Genomic DNA, 25,795 nt, shown 5'->3' on the forward strand with positions numbered 1-25,795 from the left:
AAAGTTTTTTTGGAGATTGATTCCAAATCTATCTATAAAAGAAATAGAGATGTACGGTGTAAGATCTGTCACACACACACACACACACACACATCAGAATCTGTATTTGTCGCAAAACCTTCACCTATTGATTTCTACTTAATATTTCCGAAGCATTGATCCAACATGACTTCTCTTCAATAGCGAGAAACTAGCACTATTGACGGTTCCATTTTCTCCCTGTTGAAGAACTATTACATCCATTGCTTGAATAATAGTAACAATCACTATTGATCAAATCTGTGTGGGAGCATATCAGCCCTGTTCACACAGGCTCGAATATTTAGCGTACACTTTATAGCTATTAATAGATTAAGACTAGATAAACCAGGTTCCAAAATGACATAGTGAGGTATCATATGAAATTATCTAATACTCTATTTGTATGTTTGTGTGTGAGATGTGATCGGTTATTCAGGAAAACAATTTGTATGGACGCAGCAATGTACTTCTAGAAAATAATAGATTTCTACATCGGATGTTAAAACACTGTTTTCATGCTTCGTGCGTAGTTATATATTATTAATTCAGAATTTGGAAAATTATCCTGATATAATGTATCCTGCTAAGTTATGATTCCTTGAGTGATTTTAAGCAAAAATGTTCTGATTTATAAAACCACACGCGAGAGATACAAAAGTCCGTCAGTGAAAGCAAGGACAAATGGTTAAGGAGAAGAAGAAGATACCTTTAGATATGTTTTTTTTTTTTTTAACGCCTTTAGGTTGTAGTTTAGTCCTGGGGGAAAGCAGTGTGTGAAAGGCTGTTCGATAAGATGTTAGTTTCGCTAAGTATGAAGCGGACTGTGTATGGATGTTGCCAAGATTTTGATAGGATTAAGGAAAAGTAGAGGAATGATGTTGGCCAGCTTGGAGAAAGTGTCCATGAAAATACTTATAGAAAATGCATACGGATGGAACAGAATAAATACTCTACGAGAGAGGTCATGTATTTACAGGCGCTAACCTCTTCGTGTCAAACGGTTCCAATTCCAAACCTGTATGGCGTTATGACAATTGTAAGAAACTCTAGAATACCATTTTAAATATTTATTTTGGACTTGGAAATAGCAAAATGTTTTAATATCATATTTGAACATACGCTTGAATGGTAAAAAGAATTAAAAAAATTGAACATCAATCAAGAGCTTATAATAGTTGCTTAAAATGTATACTTTTACTTGGATGTACATTTCTGAATGTCGTAATTATCCCCTGAAGTTTAGCATACTCATTGCGGGACATTCTGTTACACACACTGTGAAATCAGAATAAAGAAATGTTAAGATTCAAGCTTGAATCTTAACAATGCTTCATTCGTTTTCTTTTTCTGTTCATCTTTCTGATGAACAGAAAAAGAAAAAAAAGTTAATGAACAGCAATAAATATGAAACATGCAATAAACCATAGCTTACCCGAGTTATTTGTGTTAGTGTCCGCATCGACCACTTCTTTAGTCTTGGGAGATTTTATGTAAGTGCGTTCCTGAATTTCATCTTTTTCTCCATTATCTTCGGAGTTGGGCGGCGTCAGGTCACGTCGACTGTGACATCTACCATTTTCATCGTCCACGAAATTCGACTCCACCTCCATAGAGGACGCTGGCCGAGATATTGCAGTGTTGTTCTTCCTAATGTCCTTCCGCGACAAAATGGCCCTGGATATTGGGGCGGATATGCTAGGCCTTTTGGCTCCCACCACTTGTTTATTGTCCTCATTGTCCAAGTCACTATCGACGTCTCCATCGTCATACAAAAGACAGTTCTCCTTGTTGCATGTTTGCACTTTGTGCTCAATAAACTTCACAATGTCGGACAGGGCAAAGTCCTTCTGGCACGCGCCACAAGTTAACGTATCGTGAAGAATATCAGTTTCAGCTGTCGAAGAAAGAAAGAAGGAAAGAAAAAGAAAGAAAGGATATTACTATCGTGAAATGCAATATTTACAAACATTATAAAGAAATGCAATGACCTAGGACTAGTCTATAAATTACGTAATGCTGTTTTTTCTGGCTTTTATACCTCATCATATTCACTCTTCCACACGTAGTACTATATAAGTACAATGGAATCAGCCTAACTATTACAAAAGCGTTTATCCCATCCACAACAGCGTTACGTAATCTGGACAAATCTATACATTCAAAAACGCAAAAAATATTATTATTAATGTATTCCTCTTGTACATCCTTATTAATGATGATAGGTTACTCACGAATGCAGAAGTATATGTGGTAAGTATTTTTGGAGGAAGATAATTTATGAGAAAAATGCGAAAAAAAAAAAACAAACTCGCATTTTGCTCACAATGAAAAAATAAAAATAAATAAATAATAATAAGTGACAACAGAACTACAGTTAAAATCATTAGAGGAATGTGCACAGTAAATCAATATAATCCATACTTTTAAAAACTCGATAATTATTGGATTTAAAAGTATGAACGACAAGAAACTAATAGTCCAATATTCTGACTTCAGCAACATATATTATGATAGTTTCATGTTCTACTTGGTATTTTCCGAATCAATAAGGAAGATGTGTCAGGCTGTCCAATACCTCCTCCCAATTTCCTGTATGTGGTTTTCCTAACTTGATCTGTTATTGTGATTTCCCCCTTTTTTTTTTTTCTTTTTTGTTCCAGTCATCACACTATGCTTTGCTCATAAATCATTTCTGCTATTCTAATTCATATCTAACGTAGCACTGGTACTATTAAACCGCTAATTTAATTGTTTAAATTAACATGTCCTGGCTATTTGATTTGCTAATCTGCAAAGATGAAGATTCATTTTAAGTAATCCGGCTTTCAAAAAATGTATCTAACATCTTACTTCTTCAATTCTAACCTTGGTTAGTTATCTGAAAAATATGCCAGCAACCAACTGCTACTACCAAGTATTTCGTTTATTTCTCTTTTTTCTTTCATTTCTATCTTAAATTAGTATATGCGCAATTCTGGATGCAAGCGATTGTACTTTATATTATATATGATAAACAAAAACGTATATAGCTCCGGAAAACACAACGCCTTCTACGGATCAAGTTGCGAAGTAACCAGCAGCATTTTCTAATGCTGAATCGCCTAGGTAACCGCTATTCAACAATGACAAGTATTTGCTTCAATTTTTCTTTTAATTTGTGAGTTGTGAAACTGATAATTTATAAAACTTATGTAAATTATTTAAATTTGTTTTGAAAATTTTGAATTGCAAAAGACATTGACAAAAGTGTCCTTGGGCTAGGCATACCTCATATAGCGCGATCGAAAATGAAATATGCATAATAGAAGTGACCAAAAGAATTGGAAATTTTGCGTCTCAGAAAGGAATACTAATTCCACTGGGCAAATCTCGGATGCGTCTGCACTTGGAATAATACAGAAAGAACATTCAAATGCCACAGTATTCATTGGGGCTCATAAACAAGTTATGACCATGGGCCAAATGCTTGTAAGCTGTAATTATTAGCAAACACGTTTTTGGGGACTATGATACACATGTACACGTTTAAAAATGAATTAAATGTACTGAAACCGAAAAGATTCCTTCAAGAAGAATGTAAACATGTTTTTAAAAATCAAGAAGAGAATAACAGATCGGTGTTAAAAGAAATGCAATTAAGAGAGAAATGTAGATAAGGAACTACTTATCTTGTTACATGTTTCGTCATGAATTATTATAGATTAGTTATCAGCAAATAACATTGCAAAAATGTCACAAAATGGTGGGAGAAAACGGATATATCTCTAACTGGGAATAATAGGAGTACTTGGTGGATCTTCAGAAACGTATTCTGAGGTTGAGCATTTTTGTTTGTTCCATGATGTCGACAGGGCCAGTCCGATAGGCGAGAGACAGCCTCAGGGCGTGACTTGTAAAAGGCGTCGCTCTTTCTAAAGATCGGCGCCTCTTACTAGACATTTTGCTGCTTGAGGTGATATCCTGCCTCAGGCGGTTAAAATGTCCAGGTACGGTACTGGACGTAAGTATTACATAAACTCTGCTTCCTGCATAAATCTATGAAAACAGCAAATCGTCTTATCAATACGTTTACTTTATTACATTATAATTAATGATTTCATTATAAAGAATTTAAACAGCGAACATCTCTATTTTAAAGTGAATATTGGATCTACACAAAACACTTTCCTTTTCCTAGAAGCGATCTCCACCCTAAAAATCCTTGACCACGCTGATGTATACTCTTGCTCCATGATTCTAAGAATACTTCGAAAAGCCTACCCATTTTGCCCTTGGGTTTTCTGTTTGTCAATGCAACATACTACACGTATTGAAAGCGCATTTTAATTATTTTAAATATGACCTTGGGCAATATCAGAGATGTGAGCAATAATCTTAGCCTTAGGGCAAAGTCAAAAAATGACACTCCAGACTATAGCGCGAAAACGCGAGTAACATTTCATAGTGTTATACTTGGATTTAGTTAAACCACCCAAATCCCTCATTCAGTTCAGCACCCAAGGCAGTCTTTACCTCTGTCCCTATTCAATAGAAAAAAAGCCTAAGTTGGCACAACTTCAAATATGGCAGACAGCCATAAGAGTATAAGCGGCGTTTGGAGTATTTATAGATGATAACCATTCGAAATATTTATTGTTTTCATGATTAGAATTTTCGAAATTGAAGGCACTAACCAGAAATAAACGTAACGTTGATGTTAGACATTTCTAAAATCAACACATCTCAGCGTAAGCAAACTAAGTAGTAAGCAAATAAGTAATAAAAAAATATACTTAGTTTCCAGTCCTATGGAATCTTAATAAAATAATAAGATGAAGAATTTCACTAATTTATTAAAAAAAATTTGAACCGCTTTTATACTTGACATGTCGTATAGATAAGTGTCTCTCTCTCTCTCTCTCTCTCTCTCTCTCTCTCTCTCCCTCTCTCTCTCTCCTAGGAGAGAAAGTGAAACAGTATACTTTCGTTGTTACGATTATAGTTCTCATGCAACAACGTTATTAAGACTACAGAACTTTTCCCGGTCTCTCCTTGTGACACTGAAACCTCTTCTATACCATAAGCTCTTCAAAGGGGAGGGGAAAGGCTGAGACATGCGAAGAGCATCACTGCATATCCGCGTTCACTTAACATTCGATAAAGAAGAGAGAGCGAGACTACCATTCAGTGCTTTAGGATTACAGCATTAGACGGACCAAATGCAGTCTCCGGGAGACCGGTCATCTTCCAGTATAATTACAACGAAGACGAGGGAAAGGGGACTATGCAGAGTACCTCCTAATCAATAATGTTCTAGCAGAGGGTCGTTCCTTTCTCATTTGGCTGCAGATAAGGCATAAAAAATCCACTGATCAAGAAAGCACTGGCTGGGAAATGGCCTGCTCGTGCGAAACCCCTCGCGTTCATTAAAGTCGGTGAGAGAGAGAGAAGGGAGGAAGGGGAGAGAGGGAGAGAAAGAACCAGCTGCCTTGCAAATAATGAGGCCTGCAGTCATTTCGTAAGGCCTCCCAGAGCTCTGACCCTGCAGCTTGATTGACATTATACAAATGAGTAGTGAAGTCTTCCTTACGCTTATCGCAATGATGAGCTTAGTGCCAGCTAGAGAGGGATGAATTACATGCAAAATCTAACAGTGGTAATGTTGTCACGTAATCGATAACAAAACAGAAAGTCTAATCAAAAGACTACCTTTTAATAGGTCTAAGTGCAACGAAAATTCCTTTCTTTACTGCTCAGCATCTCCCAGTAAAGTTGAACTACCACAGTGAGAAACACCTTGGGGTGCCCATTTCATTAGAAATGGTAATAAAGAACAGGGGAAAATGTTAATTAAAAAAAGAAAACTCACACAGTCTCTCGAGCAAATGGCGTCGGCTTAAAAACTGCAATTGGATAAACGAGTTAGTTTTGAATATTTGCCACATCTGTTGAATTTTCGTTTGCGCTTCTTTTAATCCAATTTATTTATTTAAAATGTTATGCTGCATAAAAGAGCATAGTATTTACATTTGATAGGTTGGAGTAAAAATAACTATTTGCATATTATTCGATGAACTAAACAAACTTGGGTGTGGCAAAAAAAAAAAGCATTACTCTTTTGACATTGATTGATCAATACGTAAATTTGTCACAAACGGAAGGGTATTTCAAATTGTGGTAAATTACTTTCTTTAGTTGCTTTTAGATTTCATCCAATACGAAAACTCTTGCTTGAAACTTTTCTTTTAGAGGATGCACACATTTGGATTGTGAAGAATGCACCATTCAATTATTGAGAATAAACGACAGAATGTTTCCCTTGGACAAACAAGCATCCTAAAGCCACTCGTCCGTGTTGGAGATTAAAAAAGAAAAAAGAAGAGTACACAGAGAGACAATTTTCACGTGCAATTAGAAACTGCTCGCCTTTCTACACATTTCTCCTGAATGCGTGGTGACGCGTAGTTCAGGCACATTTCCTGGTTAATAAGTACGTCATCTGGGACAGAGGATCGCTTTCCCCTGAAGGCTCGGTGTATTCGATAGGTCCGCATACCACGTGGGTGGTGAAACAAGTGGCACAGCTGTCGCAGGGACTGCGGGGATTTTCAGAACGTGTAGTAGCCGTTTTGTTTGTCCTAAAAATCGAGTAGCTCTTAAGGGGATTAGCCTCTAACAAACAGTAGGGTTAACGAGAACGCGAATAGCTGAACAAGACTCGACCAAGCACCTAATGATAGAAGTGCCTTCACCACTGAGTGCACTTCTAAACCAATAAAGGTTTCACATCCCATAAAGCACTTGAATTTTCTTTAAGATATTTTAATTTGGAATTTGTTATTAAGAAACTACGTTCGAATCTTTCTTTCTTCTCTACCTTTAACTAATCCAGTTATACGATGACACTAACATTTCCAAACCAGCAACTCGAAGTTTACTGATAGCAGAGCATTAGACATGCCGCAGACAGAAGGCCATTATTTTTTTTTAAATTGTAATGATTTTGTTGATTTTATTAAGGGACAATGAGGGAAATTTGCAAAAATAAATAAATAAAAATTAAATTAACTAATTACTGTTTCCAAGGATTATTCTAGCTTTCACGTTTGTTTTTGAGGGGGGGGGATTCTTTCCTATAATATCTTACAGTAGTTGTTAAAACATAAAAACAAATCTGTTGTCATTTTTCCGACTAATTTGTTTGCATCTTGGAGAGGAAGAGATTACTCTAATTACGTCATGCAGTAGCCTAATAATTACAAACATATTGTGGTCAGATGAAGAACACTTCGATAAAACGGTAATAATTGTTACTTAGCACTAACGAGCACCAACCGTGGTCAACTACGGATTATTAGGCCCCGTGAAATGATACTGTGATGTGAAGCAACTTACGTGTTTATAGCAAGCGTGCATTTATCAATGTCTTTTTAAGACTGCTTACCTGTGCGGAAGTGAAAACATTGAATATATGTAACACGCTCGCAGAAATATGTTGCAAGATAAATACTATCACTGATATCTCCAGAATTATGATTTAGTAAATTATAACTTTCTTCCCATTCTTGTGCACAGGTATATATTTCTTATCACTGCAGTTGTAACGCTTTACTATATATACTATACACTACAGTCTTCGAATAATAAACGTATGAGTTGAGTAGCAGGAAGTCCGCATTTAAGATCAAATGGCTCGACACATAAGGCGAAATAATCGTAGAGTCAGAATTAATTGAAACTAGATTAAATCTCTCTTTAAATCTAAATATAAAAACGGAATGAGAATGCGTTATAATACCCTACCTCTCATGGCTGACTCCCATGGGGACGCTAACTGAACACCTCGCTGGAAAGACAGAACGCAGACCGCGGAGTTGTGCGGTTCTCCGTCTTCATCAGTCAGGACCTAACACTGAAATGCAGAAGACAACGAAGGGACTGTTGACCTTCTTGGACACCCAAACCGTGTCTTATTCGTCCCCTGATGGCCTCATGCGACCTCGCTGGCTTTGACCTCACCCCAAAGGTCAGTTTCTGCCGAAAGCAAGATAACACAACGCCTAGGGCCCGTGTGACCGGTTCCACTGTCTGCTGTAGATCGTCGCAAGTACCGACGGCTAGGCATAAACGCTCGGTCAGAAGGGAAAAAAAAAGTTGTATGGGGGGGGGGATTATTTACAGCTGGCAGCCGCCAATTGCTACAGGTAGCCGGCAGTGACGACACAGGCCAGCGGACGTTACGAAGACCGCAAACAATCTGGATTGGCGGTAATGCCGCCCAACTAGTTGGCGAACCGAGGGAGAACGCATCCAGGCGGCAACAATTAGTTGAGCCAGCAGATCTTGCTATAAGGTCTTGCTCGACGTGGATTCCCTTGGCCTTGCGGAAACCTGTTTCCTGTGTTCCGGCCTCTGACTGCGAAGAGGGCAGGTAGTCCATGTGCCACCTCGCGTGAAAGGTATTTGTCCCCAGTAATTGGACACGTGGGTCTAATACGGCGTGGGGGTCTTAGTGCCCAGTCCACGTTGTTTTCGCTGCTTGGCGCAAAGACGACAACAATTGGAGCAAGAAACGATATACATGACTTAGAGCACGAGCAGGAACACCTTCCTATATGGACGATCGAGGTGGTGGTCGTACAAATGCCTTCCGCCTGGCGAAAGTTGAAAGGAAAGGGGGAGATGGGGGGGGGTAAGACTGTACAGCTCTCTGCATATTTAAGATGGTGCATTTCTTTTGAAAGGCTGGAGGAATGTGTGCTTGTCTGAGAAACTTCGAGTTGCAATTAATAAATTACTTCAGACTAAATACACCCACCCACAAACATAGAATGACATTTTTCAAATGTAGTCGTTGAAATAACACTTTCTCTCTCTCAAGTGGACTAAACTACAACTAATTAGTGTGCCAATTGCTTACACGCGCAGTTCTGAAATACTGATACTCTCTACCAACAATTATTTGATTTCTGTTCTCTTTCTATTTGCATTTGTCCTTATCTAAGAAGCAAATACAACTGGTAGTCTGACACTATCATATGCAATACTGTATTCCGAAAGATTAAAATGGTACAGTAATTAAAAGAACAAGTGACTACGCAAAATTTTTTCCCCATTTTTTGTTTGATTATACAAATTAGAGATGCTTCGAAGTCTATATATTCGAAGTTAAAGCTTTCTTTATGTGAAAACATTTTTCCAAGCAATACGTAAAAAGTATATTCAACATGATGCAAAAACTGGTTTTTTAAACATTTCAGAAGTTCACCATTCAAATCCAGCGTTATTTTTTATTCTTTTGTAATGCTAACACAGGAATGTTGAGTCCATTATGCTGTAATTTCTGTCTACCTTTATTGTTCTATGGAAGCGAATGAAGATGTTGAAAGCTTCACGACTGAATACCTGCACTCATAACATGCTAGCATTTCTCAAGAAAATATTACTGGATTAATCAGCAGCATACGGTATGAGGCACATAAGAAAATAACATGGAAAAGTTCTTTATAATGATAGATGTAAGGCAGTGAATGTACAATAAAGTAGCAAACTAAATACGAATGTAGACGTTTTCAATTTGCTAATAGTTTGCAAGGTATTGCTGGTATAAGACGTTAACTCCCATGCAAAAACAATCAGCTGAAAAAAAGAAGCAAAGATGAATAAAAAGAAAACTGAATGTGGAACCATAACACACAGTGAGTGGGAAAAAAACCAATAACAATAAAATGACGAAATAAAATCAAACTCTAAGCCTGAAAATAAAAATAAATAAATAAAACTTTAGCCCACTTACAGTACTAATGGTTTACAACCTTTCGTAGATGGAATTCACATAAAGAAAAAAAAAATCCGCTCTTTAAGAGGTCATTCAACGGATGCCTTCTATTAAACTAATCACCTGACCACTCAAGACACCGCTGTGCTAGCGATTTCGCGAAGAAAGAAGAAACTGAAAACAATATACGAAAACCAAAAATTTAATAAAATATGAAAAAGTTTGTATTTTACCACGAACGTGGTGCTATGAGTCACTTGGATATATTTATTTATTTATCTAATGATTTTAGTTACAAAAACAGTAAAATACACATTAGTCAATACCCACATTCCTAATGCACACTAACCAATGGCATCAGTTAACTCATAATTCAATTAAACGATGGTCACAGCCACGAATGTTTGGGAACCTATAGTGACATTAATATTACGTGTGAGACAAGGTTTAGATCAGGGATGCACAATCTTGTTAAGGTCGAGGCCGCATAGTTCCACTGTTACTTATGGGAGGGCCGCCAAAAAAAAAAACTTGAAAGTTATCATATACCATATATTGTTTATTTTATTTATACCTATCATAGTTGTTACAAAAAAGTAATAAAAAGTAAGTGAATTTAATTTGATGCGTGACATCGCATTGATTTGACAATTGTTTTGATATTTGGTTCGAGTTTTGTAGTAGCCAACCGCAAAATTGATTCTAAATTTTCACCAGTCAAGCTATTTTTCGATTTGTTAATATTCATGACTAATAAAGTTTGTTCACAAATATATGTTGAGCCAAAGAGGCTTGCACATTTTAACGCATCATCTAGCAACCATTTATATTTGTTTTTATCGACACGACGATAGAAGTTTAATAAATTACCTTCGTTAAATTTATTTCGCAGGCTCTCATCGTTTTGAATGTCGATGAGTTCAAGCTGTGCTGATTCGGGCAAAATGGCAAAAGGATTGCTAAATAAAGCTAGCAACGGTTTCACTTTTTTAAAATCAGAAAACCGATCCTTGAAGGCTGATATCAAGTTATCAATCTTTCCAACATACACAGTTTTGAAGTTGACATTGAACTTTTCAGAAACTTTCTTATAATTAGGAAAATGGATGTAATTCCCTGACTTCAGTTGGATTTGAAATAGATTTAACTTGCACTGAAAAGACAAAATATGGCCGTAAAGTGAGTAACCAATTGATCTTTGCCCTGAAGTCGCGTATTTAACGTATTTAAATGATTAGTAATGTCAACCAGAAAGGCTAAGTCACATAACCAATTCGGATTTTTTATGTCAGCGACGTTTTTGTTTTTTTCAGTCATGAAGATTTCAATTTCATCAATTAAATTTAGGAACCGCTCCAATGTTTGTCCACGACTTAGCCACCTCACTTCTGTGTAAAAAATTAAGTCATCATATTCACTTTCAATGTGTCTTCAAGAAACTTTTAAATTGCCGGTGATTAAGGCCACGGGATTTTATAAAATTAATCGTTGAAACCACAACTTTCATGACATGTTCAAATCCCAGTTTCTTAGGGCACAAGCTCTCTTGGTGGATTATACAGTATACAGTGGAATTGTATCAACTCATCGTCGTGCCGTCCCAAATGCTGTTTCAATAATGTTACCAATCCAGAATTAGCTCCTATCATGGATGGAGCTCCGTCAGTCGTGATACCTGATAATTTTGTCAGATCTAAATCAATTTTGGAACACTATTCGAAAAGCCCAGTGAATATGTCATTACCTTTCGTTTGATCTGACAGTGAACTCATTCGAATCAGCTCCTCACTTACCTCAAACTCTTGCGTTATTCCACCTGCAAATATTAACAAGTGGGCTGTGGAAGTAATGTCAGTTGGTTCATCAATAGCTAATGAAAAATAGGCAAATTTCTTTGAATAAGATGTTAATCGTCCCTTTACATTTTCCGACATTGCAGTAATTCTTCTTTGCGCAGTCATCCTGTTTAACTGAATTTTCTCAACATTTTTTGGCTGATTCAGGTCAAATTTTTTTAGCAGCTATCTCAAGGCAATCTTTAACGAAATCTCCGTCAGTAAATGGTCGACACCTTTTTTGCTATAAGACGCGATATTTCAAAACTTATTTCTGTTGCGATTTCCGAATCTTGAATAGGTTTCGTAAACATCACTTGCTGACCTGTCAATTCTCGTTTCAAAAATGAAATCTTTTCTTTACGTAGTTCTTCGGGTAGATTTAAAAATGTAGAATGCAGACGTAGTGTCTCCTTATATTGTATTCTTTTGATATGGCTACAGCACTTTTGCAAATGAAGCACACGATATTATTAAACGACTGCACAAAACCATATTTTTCGGTCCAGCTATTCTGAAACTGCCGTTTTTCATCTTGTAGTTTGCGTTTCCTACTTGGTCCTGCTTTATCCATTGTAGAATTTATTTTTTACCGTTTCCTAGGGGTGATAATTAATTGTAGCAACCGCACCTACGAAAACAGAATACTCATATGACAAATAGACGAATTATAAAATTTGTTAACATTATTACTAACCGATTATCGTAAGTAGACAGGCAATCGTGACGTCACGGTTACTTTGCTTTGCGCATGTACCATTTTTAAAAATTACCTATCGTGTAACATGTTCAAGTTAAAATAATACACGGTGAGGCGGGCCGCATGCGGCCCACGGTCTGTGCATCGCCAGTTTAGATGATCCAGGGAATCCTGCTTCGAATTTCCCTCCAAAATTCGAAGGGAAATTCCCTTCGAATTTCCCTCCAAAACTGCTCAAGTAATATTTCGAAATTGAAAGATCCGATTCTGCATACAAAATAAAGCAACAAAGAGGGGCCAAACTAGAAATAAAACATTGCGTGAATGGGAAAATCGGTTTTAAGCAGTAAGCATAAATATAGTTGTAGGATGCATATTTACTTTTAATAAAAAATAATTAAATATTTAAAAAATAGAAATACTATTGATAATAACTGTTAATATCACCATTTAAAGTCATCGTTTGTTCTTCCCCTTTTTTTTTTCTTTTTTTCTTTCTTCTCGGTAAGGCAGGACTGCTATCTGCTTGTAGAGTAAGCAGCACTGTCTGGTAGGCGTGTAAGGGTAATTACATGGAAATGATTTCGGTTAAAAGGGTCCAACCCGTCCTTGACTGGTCAACGAGTAAGACGACCACCCTGATAGTCATCGACTATAATGCAGATGACAAACTGAGTGGGGGTAAAGGTAACGCCAACCCACCCATTTGATTCACCGCCCCCGCTAAAGCAGGTGTTCAACGGGGTACCGATTAGCACTCATACAAGCGTCCGTGGCTTCTTTTATTTCTCGACGGAAAACAAATGGGAAGTCCAAAGTAGCAATTTTGGAACGTGTTTTGGTAGCCATAAACTTTACGACAGGCTTTAAGTGGAGGTCCAATTTCCCTTCCGCTTACACCTTTGGTGTTTTGACAGCCAACTCTCTACTACAATACACGACAAAGGCTGATTCACTTGGGGTAAAGCACTAACAATCACCACTGTGCTACTGCTAGAACTCCATGAGCGAAACCTTTTACCAATAGCGACCTTCGAATACTTGCGACCTTTGACTGTTTACCTTAAACGATCATGAGACCACTTATGACCTCACTTGAGTACCAGGTTAACCGGACATAGCGCATAGGAAAGGTCAGCTATTCCATTTTCACAGAATATGTACAAATAATGAATGAAAATATGTACAAAGCGGCAAAATAATATTTATGACACCACAATAATTTCGTCCCATACTATGCGATATGTAAACTTTATACAAGACAAGACAGTGGAAAGCACATACCAAGAATACGCCGAATATATCCAACTAAGCACTAATCAGTGTTAAAAACGTTTTAGCATCTGTGATTACTTAGGCAAAGCAGGCGTCTACTGGTCAGCGTATATAAAGGTCTTCATTTTCTGTTGTGCGTGTTGTAGAAAGTTTTTTCCCTCTGGGATTCCGAAATAAATTATAGCAGACAAGAAATTATATTCTTATTTCAATCCTATACTGGAGTGCCAGCCAAGTTTGTGTGTGATGTAGCTTTACGATTCCATAACTTGTACATGGCGGCAGATGACGTCACACAACATAGTCGTAGTACTCCATAGCTATGCGACTTCTTTCTACAACTATATCTAACCCAGAATATTTTAATAATACGATGACCATTTTTCCTTGCATATGAAAAATATGGCTTCTGTATTGATTTAGCTTCAGTATCGCTACGGTTGTAGCTTCCATTGATGAGACTACAATAAAGGTCAAATCAAAACCGATCTGGATAGTTACCCTTATGGGATATTAGAGCAGTTAGATGTGAAGTCGTCTGCCTACATATACAAATAGCCGAGTTGTTAAGATATTTCAAACAAACACAAACTTTGCTCCTGTTAGGGTAAAAGATTAAAACAAAGATATAATTTTTTTAATTGTTTTAATCCTTGTTTTAGAAGATTAAAACAATGATTTCTTTGTGTTTCCATTGAAAATTACACCATTAAATTTTCAAATCGCATCAATACTTTATTTCAAAGCAAAGAAAAGTAGAATTAAAACGGAATTCATTTTTGTTCCATATTTAACAGATTACCTAAAAGATTTTGAGAGACTGAAAAGTAAACTACTTAGAAATTTTGGTGCAATATTTTGACATTATATTATAACATTGTTCTAAGATTTCAAGTGTACTTCTTGAGTCTTTAAAGGATTACAGGAAAGATGTGTAAAGTGATTCTTGTAAACTGTTACAAGAACCACTTGTAACAGTTTACATGTTTAAAAGGAAGAAAAGCCATTTTCAGGAAAAAGAAAGAAAAGAAAAAAAGCACATCCGCCTCCAATCTGTGATCAGCTAATTTAATTCACTATTGTTTGAAGCTGGCTTAGAAAAAGTCGACTTTGGCAATATCATGCTTTGGACATGTGGGATATCTACTACATCAACAAAACATCGGTAAAAGTATCACTGTTATAACACTTGAATACTTCGATGTTTTTGAATATGATGAAATTCCTCTCAGTAATGAATAATTTTATGTTTAAGTATATTTCAAATTAAACATGGCAATTCGCAAAAAAAACAGCACAAAGCACATTTTTTAGCAAACAAGTTCCCCTCTAAAATAATACAGGTATGTAACGTTGGTTAAACTAGCATTCTCTTACTGCATTTCTTTCCAGTGAGATATTTAATCTCATAGCTTGAAATCCCCGCTTCTGCACATCAATAGACCCATTAAAACTTTTACAATTCTCAGTTGTTTACGTACAACGAAAATGGAAAGAAGATAAATCAAAAGAGAATTTTTTTTCCTATCATATTAGAGAAGAAAGCATGCTACAAAATACATTATGGAAAATTATGGAGACAACTACCGTGTTAGAGCAAAACTTTAGTTTAATATAAACCAAAATGAACACTCGACGTTTCGACCTTCATATCAAGGTCATCATCTGGAGCATACATATATATACAGAGAAAATATATATATATATATAAATATATATATAAAGCTGCACTACTACATGATTTGCTAAAGTTATTGACCAACCGTTACAACAATTATTGGCCTGACCTCTGGTGGGAAAAAAAAAACCATTACTACATCAAAGCTAGAGAGTCCTATTATAATTATTATTGTCTATTAGGTTACAAAATTAAATTGGGCTGGAAAGCAACATGTTTATATATATATATATATATATATATATATATATATATATATATATATATATATATATATATATATATATATATATATATATATATATATATATAGAAAGTTTTTTAACTTGGGTATATTATGTATTCAAGATACCAAGTAATTTTATATAAATTTGGTTTTTAATCCTATTTCTCAAGTGAGCAAACAGACAAGTAAGTCAAGTTTGCGCCTGCACGTAGTGCAAGTCTGAGGCAACTCACGGTAGTGCCACTCTATTCAACTCGTGGTAAAGGTGGATTAAGATCTGATCACTTTCCTTAGTATTTTACAGTTAATGTAAGGCACATCCCCTTGCGGAGATGTATGACGCTATGCATTAAAGGCAATGGTCACTACCCATACTGGTTTAGAACTTTATTGAGGTCTCGTCAGTGGGAGCCAGACCTGAAAATGCCAAGGTTGAAGTAATGCAGAGTTTGAATTTTATCTAGAGTGGCACTACCATGAGTTGCTTCTGTTGAGAACACCCATTCCGCTGTTGTAAAGATGCATTACAGCTATGCCATTCTCAATGGAATTTATTTTTAAGAAAACACAAATAATATGTTTATTATTTGTGCAAGTATTGCAGATGGCACAATTGCACTACGTGCAGGCGCAAACTTGACTTGTCTGTTTGCTCACTTGGGAAATAGGATTAAATTTCAACCAATTGGTATGGAATATTTTCCAATAAAAGCTGAAAATTGCTTCAAGTCCTAACGTATGCTAGATACTAAGTAGGCTGAATATGTGCCATCCATATTCTTGGAATTTTATGCCACTATTATTGTTGAGATTAGGGTGGTTACATGCTATAAAATATTATGCTGCTTTTAATGCATAATTCATTAATTAACAGTATTGTGTGTTAATTATTTTAACTTTAATATTCTATGACTTATAACCGATAATAATAGAACAAAAAATCTAATTTAACGACTGAATTATGAGCATGCGCAGTGAAAGAGCAGATGAGCAGAACTATCTGTTCTGCATCATCATCATCCTCTCTCTCTCTTGTGTTGAATAACATAGCATAATTAGAGGAAGCATCAATGTTACTATCATTTTTGTACCCCTTTCGTTCTGTCCATCTTATGATGCATGTATAAATAAAGCCGTGCCACAACACATTAAAACCACTTTCGAAGTGAGTAAAACGATCTAGAACTGTGGTATCGACACTGGATGGTAGGCAGAGTATTCGCGGTCTACATATCCTAAAACTTTTATCCAAACCGATGATGGGATGGCTAATACATTAGCCTGAAACTGGGTGCCTGTGAAAAATGCTTTAACGAAGAGAAGGAAGGACACTATTCTTCTTCATTAATTTCGTCCAAACACGACATTCCCGCCACTATAAATCACCATTCACACCAGATTTATGACATCGAAAATGATCTCAGTGAGATTTTTAAGATACGGCTGACATAGGGCTTTATGTCATTAGAGACAGCTCCCCCATCTTTACGGCGTCAAAACCAGCTGACAAATGGGTTGCATCAATGTCCATTAGAGGGCGCTGCTCGACTAGCTAGTCTATCTCATTCATGCACACCTTCACTGAGTCGCTATAATAGTGAGTGAAGCTCACTATCACAGGTGTGGCCCAAACCGGTAGCAGAAACCTGGACCAGCCGTCGGCTGTTTCTCAGAGCTGATGGTAATCTAGTATATTTTTTTCTTCTTCTTCAACGTATAATTATGAACAACGTTCAATCTTACACACCCATTCCACTGTTGTAAAGATGCATTACAGCTATGCCATTCTCAATGGAATTTATTTTTAAGAAAACACAAATAATATGTTTAAATATCAAACTGAGTATTATTCAGTTTTATGTTTTTTAAACACTGAAATATGCATTGAGTTTAAATCGAACTCTATTCCAAATTTTGAACCTGCATTGCACACTTGTTTCATTATAAATCTTTTTTCTTTTCTTTTTTTGTCACTTTTGCTACGAATGACAAATTCTGAAGTCAGTATCAGAATGCAATATAGATTAAGCCGAGTAAAGTGAGCTTACAGGAAGAGTAGGATCACTGAGTTATTTAATGAGTCGGATATCTTTATAAACGAACTAATTTTTCCCAGTAGTAATCCTCCTTAAATCCTAATTAATACGTGGGCGAAGTACCAAAGTAAACAAGGGACAGAAAACAGTCCTGCATAACATGCTAATTAATGCATAGAATATAATAAATTTAATTAAAACCTCTATAGGCCTGTATGAAAATGGCGTTTTGGAACAATTTATCATTAACAAGTAGAGATTGCACCCCATTTCCTGTTACATTGATGTGACCTTCTCTCTAATTCGTTTACAGTGAAAACAGTCATTTACCTAACTAGGATGCATAAAGACCTCACAGTTCGGCTATAATCAACGAGGATATTAAAGAGGGAAGTATAACAAGTTATAAAAGTACATCGACAGAATTTCCTTAAGGAAAGCATGTGTTCTACTCCGGGGGAGAATGAGGAGGTGCAGAAGATGAATACGGCAAAATATTCCGATTCCTCCCCTCCCCAGTATTAAAGCGCGCGCGCGCGCGCGTGTGTGTGTGTGTGCGTGCGTGCGTGGTGGGAGAGAAAGAAATTTTTGGGATATTGATGCTTCACGTCTTGAATTTTCCAATATTAGAAAATATGCTGTCCCGGACAACCGAATTGCTAGTGTCTCCGCTTTCCAACCAATAGGTTGTAGAGAACACCCACCGTGGCAGGGATGTATATGGAAGTCTTTAGTCAGAAAATGATTTTCATCGCCTGTGTAAGCACTTTACTCTACTGGGAGCGTGAAGTGTCTTGAAAAAATATCTGCTGGATCTCTAGAACAGGGTTTCCGTATATCTCACCGATGGTATTAGTGTGCTTCCAACCTTAGTAGGTGGGATTATCATAAATAGAATCATAACTTACCCCCCCCCCTGTAGATAAGCGCAGTTCACAGTAGTTCTATTAACTCTGCAAGAACATATTCAACAGCTTTTTCACCCCATCAAATATCTTGATTTGAGATGAAATCTCAAACGGCATCACACGAGGTCGCAATATAATACTACACAAAATATAAACATCATAACATACCAAGATCGAAATATGTTTCTGTGATTAGAAGACCTGTTGATGAACACAAAAGCGCAGCTAAAACAATAGTGTGAAGAAGAGTGGATTGTGTAATACAGACGGTGAATCGTGTAGGACAGTTGTTCTCAAACTGTGGGGCGCTACCCCCATGGGGGGAATAGCTTGAAAAGGGGGCGCGGCATACTTTCCCTCGGATAAAAATTAAAACTGCCATAAATCAGTTTTTAAAATAACAACAAATAAAAATACAGAAAGAAAAACTTTTGATGACGCCACGTTTTGATAAATTTTGTTCTCAAAAGCAGGCCCATCCATCACATTAGACTTTGACATTTAAATATGTGATTATTTTTACAGAGAAAAATTAAATACTTGTTAGTTAAATATTGTTTCATTTCAATACATATTTTGGTTAATTGCAAGTGTTAAAACTAATTTTTATTATAGGCCTAATATTGTGATACTTTAATTATTTTGTGTCAAAACTGTTAAATAGTATGTAGAAAACACAAAATAAACTGAATAAAACGTCAAACTTAGTATGACTTCTATTTTGATAAATAAAACCGGCAGGGGGGGAGGGGGCTGACAGTGTTTTTCTCTTGTCAGGTGGGGCTCAGAGGTAAAAAGTTTGAGAACCACTGGTGTAGGATGATCTCCTGCTATGTGTCCTAGGACTCCACGTTATTTAATAATAATACACGCAGACAAGAAACAAAATAATGGAATTTTCCCAAAAAATATTTACCATTTTAATCACAATATATAACTTTGAAATTAAAAGGAAAACTAGAATTATAAATATAATTCAAATACAGATGCGGAATGTTTAATCAGTGAAAGTTATTTTAACGAAATAGGGAAATAGAAGAAAGAAAAAAAAAAACGAAACAGATAACGAAATGAAGCTAGTTCTGATTTTTAATTCAAAACGAGATCCTTATAGTTTTATATATATATATATATTGTTTCCAATTAAAAAAAAACAACATCCCGCGTTAAAATACGGGAATTGCGTACTAGGGTATAAGAACTTATGATATCGCGCTTAAATTAGCTTGTAATTACACAACTCAGTTTGTAATATCACTAATTCTTACGTAAAAGCTTAATTTCATTAAAATCAGCTTTATAATTAGGTACGTTATCAAATCTGGAACTGTCGAAAGGCAACATTTAAGTAACAAATGTAAATAAATTTACTATTAACACCAATACTAAATTTATTGGTTTACAAAATATTACACAGAACAGCAGATATTATAAAACGTATCATTATGAGTACGAATTGACATTAAACTTCGTAAATCAAAACTTTTGATTTGATTTTGATATTTGAAATTAAAATTTTAAATGTTAAATACAATTCTGAAAGTAGCATATTATTAAGATTAATTATTACTGGATTCTGGTAATTACCCATATATTTATATTTATGCGTAACTTGCTATTGATAATGCTTTGATCTAAACAAGCAGTTTAATATGTGCTGCAATCTATCATACAGCAGCGCCACCATACAGAATATCTAATAATGTTGATATTAAGTAATATTTATTCATAAAAAAAAACATATTTGGAATATTAGCATTGTATTTCTAATATGGCGTTTTAAATTCTGTACTGCTGTTTGCTTTACATTCCAAGTATATAATTTCAGTGAGGGGAGAGGAAAAAACTGTTTAAAATAGCAATTCTTTTTCATTAGAATTTATTTCGCTTTTTAAATCCAAAGTTAAATTTAGTAATGTGTTTTGTTTAGTAAAAACCGATCCTTTTAAATTCGGAAATATATTATAAATTTTGTTAATTGAAAATTTTGTAACATAATTACAAAATTTACAATTTTGTAATTATGTTACGAAATTTACAATTAATTAATATTTATAAAATATTAAGTAACATAATTACAAGATTGTAAATTATGTAATTATGTTACTTTACATTTTCTAATTTTCAATTATTCATATTTTTGTTTTAATAGAACAAATTTAGTTATTTTGAATGATTTACCAAAATGTTCAAGGAAATTTACACAACTGATATCATTCATTGCATGTAGCTCTGTCGGTAGAGACGAAGCCCTCTTTGGTCGGAAAGACCTGGGTGCGAGTGCTAATTGAAACAGAAATAATAATAAAATAAAAATAAAAAATGAAAAATTTAGCGATCTGATCGCTTACACTTTGGACAGTTCATTAATACACTGATTTTCGACTACTTCGTAACTCATATGCCTCAGTCGTCTGGCACAATTGAGCACCACACAGTGTTCAACAAGAGAACATTTCAACTGTTGCCAATCGATAGGAGAAGCAGAATTAAAACAGGAATATAAAACGTACCTGAACAATCTAATGATAGAGTAACGATGTAAGATTAGGAAATGTATAATTTAAAAGGCCATTACAAACACGAACACATGAGTTAAAATAAATATTTACGAGTTACTCTCCGATTGCCTGAGTGTTCTCTAATGTAACGTACCCTCGTTTTTCTCTCTGTAATCTGCTGAGCACTACCGGATAGGATTACAGAGAAAATGGAGTTTTTATACCCAACTTTTACACTTTTTCTTATTCGAAAATTATTCTTAGCGATGACTTTAGAGCGTGCAGGAGGAAGAGTTGTTTAAATTTCTTTAAAAAAATTATTTTTTCCTAATTAAAACACTTCAACACGCTCATTCTCCCACCTTCCTTTCCAGTATTAATACCACACTTTTCTAATTTGAAATCTTGCAACAACACTTCCTCTCCCAGACATTCCAATTCGAGAAAATTTTATTCCCCTGTTAAACATCGTTGTTTTAAGGGTAATCATATTCTAATGAAGTTCACTGGATTAATTTAATGTTAAAGCAAATAAAAGGTCAGAAATGTTTTTTTTTTAAACTGTAAAATGTCGTTATCCTGGGAAATAATAATAATAAAAAAAAAACAACCTAAGACTAATGAGAAAAAAATTGATTGAAAAATAAATGCAATCGTACTTAAAAAACAAAATATTAAAGCTAATTAATATTACAGGCCACGGGTTCAAATCTCGCCGTGGGCAGGGATGTTTGTGATTGTCTTTAGGTGGAAGGTGAATTTCATCTTCTGGTGTGAGACAACTGCCCCGCTTATTGGAGGTGTCAAGTGGTTTGAGAGGGTTCTCTAGAGCAGCGCTTCCCAAACTGTGGGCCGCGGCCCCCTTGGGGACCGTCGGTTTTGTTGAGGGGGGGGGGGGGCGTGAAATAATGAAAACAAATTTAAAATGTTTTAAGACTAAGTAGATTTTTCTTATCTTAAAAGAAACGTATTTAACTTTTATTATTATTTTTTTGTTATTTTTTATATTTTAATGGAAAAATTCGCACATTGGTGTTGGTTCACAAACTTTGCTTCCTGCGTATTTCGGCGCTTAATGAATATTAGTAAATATTGCTTATTCATATGTTTCATTTCAAAGCAGTGGTTAATTGTATTTACTTCGAATGCTCTCCAGGGAAGCTCCAAATCTTCCTATCCCTTTCATCATGCATTCGTAATCAGGGACTGTTGATATTGACTTTATATACATATCAAAACTCGTTTTATATTATCACTGTCATCCGAGCTAGTTTTCTGTTACCAATAAAAGTTGGTAACAGAAAACTATATACTTCGATTTCCCATATACTTCACACATGAAAAAAAGCTTAAACAAGTTCATGTGGGGAGATAGTAACTCGCTTGCAGTGGTAAACAACACACCCTCCCTAACAGCCACTATACTGCAGAGGCAATAAAAACAAGTACTTTTATTATGCCAGTGAATAAGGTATGAGGAGTCTGTGTAATATATTTCTCAACAAATAGTGCAATTAGAGACAACTGGGATAAAAACACACTAATTAATGAATCACATGTCCCCTCATACAGAAACTATGCTGTATAGACTGAAACAAAACCATATGTTGCATGGGCAAACACAGTATCTAACTAAAAACTATTGTTATTAATTAGATGTGTGTGAGTTCGATTTCCCAAGGCAGCAATAAAATTCAACCGAACGTGTTAAAATTCGTAAAAGTGTTAAAACTAAGTAATATATATATATATATATATATATATATATATATATATATATATATATATATATATATATATATATATATATATATAATGAATGTTATGGCAGTTTCACATATGAAATTCGGTTGAAGAGAGTTAGCATTTCAACTCAATTGTCAGCTATGCTTTTATCTTTCGGTTGCGCGATCTTTTGTTAATACCGCACCAATCATATGCACGTTTTAATAACCTGCCTTTGCTGTCTGTTTCGCGTTAGGCTTAATTACCTTAAAGGGAGAAAAGTCACAAAAAAGAAAAATGTTCCTGGTCCAGGGATTCCCTTATTCAGGTAATATTCACTAATTTCATGTTATCAGTCTGTGGTGTGCCAGTATCTGTAAGTGGTGATATTATTTGATCTATTCTACGTTAAAAAATATAACCCTGAGATGGATAAGTGGCTGATAAAAAATAAAAAAAAATTCCCGCGAACAATCAGACGAAGCAGAAACAGACTCAAAAAAAAAGAAAAAAAAAAAAAGGACAGTATTTCATATTTAACTAGAACAGCCCGCATCGTCTTCAGAATCAAACGGTAAGAGGCAAAAAATGTAATATTTGCATTTGATTTTTGCAATATTCGCTGTGTATGTTTTGTATTGAATATAAATACAATAAATATTGTTATAATATTTTATATTGTTATAATATATCTCTCTATTACGAATTTTTTCGAGGGGGCCGTGAAATATTTTCATTTTTGCAAAGGGGGCCCCTGACATCCAGACGTTTGGGAAGCACTGCTCTAGAGCAGTGTGCTTCTGGATTATGTAAAATATATAAAAAGCGTAGTAATGTTCTATTCATGTTCACATATAATCTTTCTTGTGTGAGATTAATGTCACACACGAAAAATTGAATAGCAAATAATTCTTATAATTATAGCAAATATTTTTTCGGTGACAAGTCAATGGATAAAAAGGTTCAATTTTTAAAACTGAATTATATGCAGATAAATGAGTTAACTGTTTATAAATTATGTTTAACAGGGTAAAAATAGAATTTAAAAAATATCCGTAAATCTAGGGAATCAAACTGTCACGCAGATAAATTATAGCATTAAAAAATAGTCTTGAGATTTTAGATAACTTGAGCGAACTTAAAGCTGGAGTGACCTTTTAACTTGATTGTGCAAGTAACTGTCACGAAATAAATCTCCTGCATAAGGGAAAGAGAAAATTACTGTAAAGGAGAAAATTTATATCATTTGAGGTATAAGCAAAATAAAAAAAAAAGTTTAGCTGCTGTAGCAAATTCTTGGATTGACTGACTTTTGTAAAATCAAGAAATCATTGATTAAAAAACAAGATATTTCAATTGTTTACAGAATCTATGAAAGGTATTTATTAATTTATAGAACGATACTATACATTCTTCAACGTTGATTTTCTTAAACTTAAACCCCTTTGATAAGACTTCCATTCGGTTCTATCCTTGGTCAACACAGGACAGCTCAACGCAGATTCCTGCGAATCTCATCCCTTCCTCTTCTTCGGGAAGTTTGTTTTATCTTGCACAATCTTCATCTCTACGTTATCCTCATTTTCGGATTATATAAACATGTTTTAATATTTGTTTTCTTTGTATATTAGATAGTTTTAATATTAATAATAAAAACTGAAATTATTTACGTAGAAAATCAGTTTTAAAAAATTTTCGGTGCAATTTCAATACAAAAGTAGCAAAGAGAATATATAGTAACATTTACAAATTACAGTAATTTGTAATTGTAATTACCCGAATGTTAATTTGTAAATATTATGTTTACAGTTCTAGGAGAATGCGATCTGCAGTGACATTAGGGTTAAGGCACAAAGGCAATTAAACTAGAAAATAAATAAATAAAAACAAAAACAAAAGTCTTATAAATTAGCCTGTTGTCAGACTTGATTCCATTTGTCGTTTTCTCTGTCCAGGAAATTCAGCCTTTTTTCTTCAAAACAACATCTCGAACGTTGAGATTTTCATCTTCTTTACTTATTGTCTAGGAGAGAATTCAGATTCTTAGAAAAAGATGGAATAAACTAAAATTACAATTTGTTTTCCTCATAGCATTATCTTTCCAAATTTTCTATAGTCAACTCATGCATATTATGACTATTTTACGTTACACCTCGAAGGAGTCCAAGGAGTTATCTTGGGAGGGTACTCTGCTCATTTATCAAGGGATTTTATGAAATTTAGTTTTTTTTATTCAATTTTTGAATAGAAATTTATTTTAATTAATTAATTTTCGGTTCTCGATTTACACATAACGCTCTCTAATTTTAAAAAAAAAATATCATTTTAAGCTGAAGAACTGGAAATAATGTCAACAGTTAATGATAAGCAGTATTTCATTCTAAAAGAGGTCACACTATGCATTTGTAATGGCGTATCAAACAGGATTAAAAGTCATGAAAGTAAATTATGGCTATTGCCATTTCAATTCAGTTTTTCACTCATTTCACTTGGGTTGCCTATGATGTTATTTTCAAATGTTGCATGACGTTTAACCAAATCGAAACATAAAACTATAAACCAAAACATTTTATGTAAACTTAAATTCCAAAGTAAAAGCAACGCTTGATTACAAAAAGAAAGAAATACTTAATATCGAATTCAAAAATTTCTCGTGAGATGAACGAAATAAAAATTGAACGATTTTAAGGACTGCAACAACACTTGTAAAAAGGGATCACCCAGTGGTGCGTCGCCTATTTATAATCTGCTACTACAGTATTTACCAAAGCGAGGATTAACGCTGTATGACAACATTAATCAGATTTGTTGCACAATAACCTAATTTGTTATGTTGCAAGTCTAGCTGACCCTAAACGTAATGCAAGTCCAAGGCAACTCGTGGTAAAGGTAGAATAAGATCTGATCACTATTCTTAATATTTACCCTTAATGCAAAGCACATCTCCTCCAGGAGATGTATGATGCTATGTATTAATGGCAAGGGGCCTTATGAATAAGTAAAGCCGTCTCTAAAAATTCGGACGATCCCTAGGACCGTCCATCTCAGCGTTGGCTCCACTGAGTGATGGCCTTCCGCCCACCACCACCACAGAGCAGAACAGCTCATATTCCGAAGAAAAGCATTCACCGAC

General features: G+C 35.0%; 1 protein-coding gene across 1 annotated transcript in view; it reads right to left on the reverse strand.

Moving 5' to 3' along the window:
- The window catches only part of LOC150104603 (BCL11 transcription factor A-like), a 152,765-nt gene that overhangs the window by 19,198 nt on the left and 107,772 nt on the right, over positions 1 to 25,795 (reverse strand). Inside the window, exon 2 of the mRNA XM_090395218.1 lies at positions 1,454 to 1,915. Within this exon, the coding sequence (XP_090251344.1) occupies positions 1,454 to 1,915 (462 nt within the window). The remainder of the gene's footprint in view (positions 1 to 1,453; positions 1,916 to 25,795) is intronic.

Source organism: Typopeltis vanoorti, chromosome 7 (genome assembly GCF_054136105.1).
Source record: "Typopeltis vanoorti isolate ZY-2024b chromosome 7, IOZ_Tvanoo_1.0, whole genome shotgun sequence".
NCBI classification, from domain to species: Eukaryota; Metazoa; Arthropoda; class Arachnida; order Uropygi; family Thelyphonidae; genus Typopeltis; species Typopeltis vanoorti.